General features: G+C 47.9%; 1 protein-coding gene across 1 annotated transcript in view; it reads right to left on the bottom strand.

Moving 5' to 3' along the window:
- The window catches only part of ANPEP (alanyl aminopeptidase, membrane), a 19,326-nt gene that overhangs the window by 4,815 nt on the left and 9,099 nt on the right, over window positions 1–5,412 (bottom strand). Inside the window, exon 14 of the mRNA XM_032263816.1 lies at window positions 4,617–4,764. Within this exon, the coding sequence (XP_032119707.1) occupies window positions 4,617–4,764 (148 nt within the window). The remainder of the gene's footprint in view (window positions 1–4,616; window positions 4,765–5,412) is intronic.

The raw sequence follows: 5,412 nt of genomic DNA, 5'->3' as shown, positions 1-5,412 counted from the left end.
TTTTGTAGCTTTAGTAGAGATGGGGTTTCACCATGTTGACCAGGATGGTCTCGATCTCTTGACCTTGTGATCCGCCCGCCTCGGCCTCCCAAAGTGCTGGGATTACAGGCTTGAGCCACCGCGCCCGGCTCTTTTTTTTTTTTGAGATGGAATCTCACTCTGTCACCAGGCTGGAGTGCAGTGGCACGATCTCAGCTCACTGCAATCTCAGCCTCATGGGTTCGAGCAATTCTCCTGTCTCAGCCTCCCGAGTAGCTGGGACTACAGGCATGCACCACGCCCAGCTAATTTTTGTATTTTTAGTAGAGACAGGATTTCACCATGTTGGCCAGGCTGGTCTCGATGGTCACCATTTCTTAATATAATATGTTGGGTTTTCCCCTCATGATCATATGTATTCCATGACTTGCCTGGTGCGGTGGCTCACTCCTGTAATCCCAGCACATTGGGAGGCTGATGCAGGTGGATCACCTGGGCCCAGGAGTTTGAGACCAGCCTGGGCAACATGTGAAACCCCGTCTCTACTAAAAAGAAAAAAAAAAAGGGGCCGGGCGCGGTGGCTCAAGCCTGTAATCCCAGCACTTTGGGAGGCCGAGGCGGGTGGATCACGAGGTCATGAGATCGAGACCATCCTGGTCAACATGGTGAAACCCCGTCTCTACTAAAAATACAAAAAATTAGCTGGGCATGGTGGCGCGTGCCTGTAGTCCCAGCTGCTCAGGAGGCTGAGGCAGGAGAATTGCCTGAACCCAGGAGGCGGAGGTTGCGGTGAGCCGAGATCGCGCCATTGCACTCCAGCTTGGGTAACAAGAATGAAACTCCGTCTCAAAAAAAAAAAAAAAAAAAGTAGCCCGGAGTGGTGGTGTATACCTATAATCCCAGCTACTTGGGAGGCTGAGACAGGAGAATTGCTTGAACCCAGGAGTGGAGGTTACAGTGAGCCGGGACCACACCACTGTACTCCAGCCTGGGTGACAGAGTGACACTCCATCTCACTGTGAAAAGAAAAAAAAAATTCCTTCACTTATTGTGGGGAATTTAGAAAACACAGAGAAACATATATAGAAAATAAAACACACTCAGGAGCTTACCAAAACTATAGTTTCCACATTGGTGCTTTTTTCTGTACTTTGTTCTTTTTCACTTAGTATATTCTGCACATGGCTTTTTCTTCCTGTCATGGTAGTTTAAGCCCCACCCCATGCTAGTAAAATCCTTTGTGGACTCTGGTTCAACAAGGCAGGTTGATTTCCCACCTGGATCCACATCCAAATGTAAAAGGAATAAACCCCCAATAACGAAGAATAGGAGAGGCAACAGTGGATGCAAGGTCAGCACAGTGTAGGCAGCTGGGAAGCGCAGAAAGGGAGATGTGCCGGGCTTGGCAGAGTGGGAGAAGCTGCAACTGAGAATCTGCAGAAAGGGAGACAGAAGTAAGAGAACTTGCTGTGACAAGACTGAGAATTAAAGGGACAAGGCCCCGTGCAGTGGCTCACGCCTGTAATCCCAGCACTCTGGGAAGCCAAGGCAGGTGGATCACCTGAGGTCAGGAGTTCGAGACCAGCTTGGCCAACATGGTTAAAACCCATCTCTACTAAAAATACAAAAATTATCCAGGCATGGTTGCACATGCCTGTAATCCCAGCTACTTGGGGGGCTGAGGCAGGAGAATCGCTTGAACCCAGGAGGTGGAGGTTGAAGTGAGCCGAGATCACGCCATTGTACTCTAGCCTGGGTGGCATGACAGAGTGGGACTATCCATAAAAAAAAAAAATTAAAGGGACAAGTCAGAAGGGACAGAGGGGAAGCGAGGACTGCAAACAGGAAGATGAACTCAAAGTCAACAGAAAGAGTCATTCCACCTCCAAGTCCCCACTTCCCTCCTTGTAGAGGGCAGCGGCCCTCACCACACCCATGAGAGAGACTGAACTGGGAATTCAGAAAGTGGGGTCAATCTTTGCTGGATTGTAAAGAGGGTCAGAGATGGAAGTTTCCATACTGAAGGGAGGCACCCCCGTTTCCTTCCCGCCTGTGTCCCAGAAAGGAAGTGCTGCCAGCCTCATTGCACAACACAGAGGCTCACACTCTGGAAACACTGCATGGTCTCGAAAGAACACACCCATGGATACTAATTTTTGAGGATCGCCAATGAAGAGTGACTTGGCCACCCAGTGACCTCGCAATGCGCTCCCGCAGACAGCACACTCCACCTTCCCGTGGAGCTTCCAATCACTTTTTGTTTGTCTCACTCTCAAATCCAAAGAGGTGGCTCAGCCTCCAACTTGAAAAGACACCAAAACAAACACAAAACTCAAGAGGAAATGAGTCAATGGAAAAAAAAGAAAACTTCGAAAAGCCTGTAGTAAATATCCTCTGAGAGGGAGGAGAAGATACTGCACAGGATGCTCAAATCAGAAAGAGCACTTGGAAATTTTAAAATATGACAGAAGAAATGAAAACAATTTCCAGGTGAGGTGGTGTGCAAAGCTGAGGGAACCTCCCAGGGCAGAACACAAAGTCAACAAGCTGGAAAACAGAAGAGAAAAAGAAAACTAGAGGACGAAAGCAAGAGAAGTAAGCAGGATTTATAGGGGTTCCAGAAAGAGATAACTAGAAAATAGGAGGGAAATAAAGTTTAAAGAAGCAATACAGGCCAGGCGGGTGGATTGCTTGAGGTCAGGAGTTCGAGACCAGCCTGGCCAACATGGGGAAACCCCGTCTGTGAAAAGAAAAAAAAAGAAGTAATACAAAATGTTCCAATACTAGAGGACGTAAATGGCAGTCCGGATTGGAAAATGTAGATGGAGGAGAAGAGGCCCAAACTAAGGCCTACCAAGACTGAGAGAAGCTTCCAAAAGTTTCCAGGAGCAAAACTGGTCACTTTTAAGTAACTAGAAAGGAGAATGGCTCTGGGCATCTCATCAGCAACATGACAAGCCTGATATCAGCGGAGCAAGACCTTAAACATTCGGTGGAATAATTTCCCACCTCGAAACTTCTAAACCCAGCTGAACGCTCAATCCAGTGTGAGAGTGGAATACAGATATTTCACATGATCTACCCCAGAAAATCTACGTCTCATGGACCCTTTCTCAAAAACTCCTGGAAAATGTACTCCCCTATGAGAGGGGAAAAAAAAAATCAAGAAAGAATCCGTGAGACACAGGAAACACAGGAGAAGAAGGCACCTCCAAGCATGGGAGCCATATGGCAGCTCTGGAAGACAAGAGGCAGAAGAGGGCTCCGGGAGGGGATGTCTCTGGCAAAAAAAAAAAAAAAAAAAAAAAAAAAAAATTGGGCAGGGCGTGATGGCTCACACCTGTAATCCTAGCACTTTGGGGGGACCAAGGCGGGAGGATTATGTGGTGTTCCTGGAACATCAGATCCTGGAAGCCAGGTGTACCAGACCATCCTGGCCAATATAGAAAGATCCCATCTCTACAAAAAATCAAAAATTTAAAAAATAGCCAGGCATGGTGATGCACAGCTACTAGAGAGACTGAGGCAGGAGAATCCCTTGAGCCTAGGTATTTGAGGCTGCAGTGAAGCGTGATTGCACCACTGCACTCCAGCTTGGGCAACAGAGTGAGACCCTATCTCTAAACAAACAAACAAACTTTGACCTGTTGTGTGATACATTTGTAAATGTGTACAAAAAAGGAAACATAAACATAGTACTCTACATGGCTCAACAGAGACTACTATTTAGATAAACATAATAAAGCAAATGCTTAATACTGATTTGACTAAATATTATGATTTAACTATAGTAGGAGAATGGGGAGATGTGGGGTAGGCAGGTAAGAGGGTTGAAACTTTTTTTACCAAAATATCTCATTTACCATAATGGATATTAATAGATAATTGAACTTTTTTTTTAATGAAAAAAGATCTCTTCAAGCATGATCTAATGACTACATATTACACCCTCAAATGGATATTCTCCAGTTTAACCAATCCTCAACCTTCAGACATTTAAGTATTTGTGTTTTGTTTTGCCTTTCACAAACTGCTGCAGTGAGCATCCTATGGGTGTAGCTTATTCATCCAGAATAAGCTCAAGTTTCCTTTTGGTCTCTCAAGTGGGAACCTCTGCCTTCAAATAGGCCCCTATGCTCAGCATTAAAATACTTCAAAGCTGCCAATCCCCACATCTCACTCACAGGGCAGGTGGGCTGGGTAGGCAGATAGAGGCCTGTCCATCTTACAGAGGAGTTAACTGGGCCTGAGAAAGGGTTGCCCAAGGCCACACAGCTGGCAAAAGACACTTCTTCCGGCCCTCAGCATGGTGGCCTTTTCTGTGTCTTCTGAAAGCATTAATTCCCCATGTTTCAAATCAACAAACTTTGCTGAAGTCTCAGCGACCTTTATTTTTTTGCCCCATACAGCCTCCTCACCTCCTCAGTGTCTGCTCCTCACCTCCATGTCCCTCCCTCTCACTCTTTCACCTGTATGCTCAGGAGAGAGCCTGACCAGGCGATCTTTCTTTTTCTATTGTTTTTTTGTTTTGCTTTTGAAGGCCCCCTGACCAAGAGTCCAACAGATAATCATCTATTAACTTCCCCACGGTGCACTTTCAGGCACTGGTTGTTGAACCCTGACATGCGCCTCCATACCTTCATGGGCCCGTAGACCTCGGAGCGGTCGAACATGAGTTTGAAGTAGCTCAGGCTGCTCAGGGCGGCCTCCCAGGGCATGTACTCTGTCTCATCGATCAGGAAGAGGGTGTTGTTCAGTGCCAGCGTGACAGAGACCTTATGAGCACTGGGAACAAATAGAGGGTCCTGAGTAAGGCACCCACACCCAGCCCAGGCCCTCAAAGATGCTCTGCACCCCTTGGCCCCTGTGTCCACTCCTGGAGCCTGAGGTCCCAGAATCCCAACTGAGCCAGGTCAGGCATTTCCATGAAAAAGGAGCTACATGGCTACTGGGTGGTGCCACAAAAAAGGCCCTGCCCTCCCCCACTGCCAGTCCCACTCCCTTGCTTATTATCCCCATTTTACAGATGAGGAAACTGAGGCTCAGAGAAGGGAACTGCCTTGCCCAAGGTCACACACTTCACAAGTGACAGAGTTGAGATTCGAAAGGGTAAGAAGCCCATGTCCTGAACTCTGTCGCCTCTTCTGACTTTCTGGGCACCGGAGGCCTTTCTTCCTCCTCTTCCCCTGCCTTTTGTACACCAAATGTCCTCGTATATGGTGACACCACTCATGTCCATGAGCTTAGAGCACCTCACCCCAAACAGAGTAGATGCTCAACAAGTGCCTGTTTATCCATGCCGCGTCCCTCCCGCCCTCTCCAGAGCGTCCATGCTGCGTCCCTCCCACCCTCTCCAGAGCGTCCACGCCGCCTCCCTCCCGCCCTCTCCAGAGCGTCCATGCTGCCTCCCTCCCGCCCTCTCCAGAGCGTCCA

This window comes from Sapajus apella, unplaced genomic scaffold (assembly GCF_009761245.1).
Source record: "Sapajus apella isolate SASKATOON/1434 unplaced genomic scaffold, GSC_monkey_1.0 scaffold139, whole genome shotgun sequence".
Lineage (NCBI taxonomy): Eukaryota > Metazoa > Chordata > Mammalia > Primates > Cebidae > Sapajus > Sapajus apella.
This window is presented reverse-complemented; position numbering and strand designations above follow the sequence as displayed.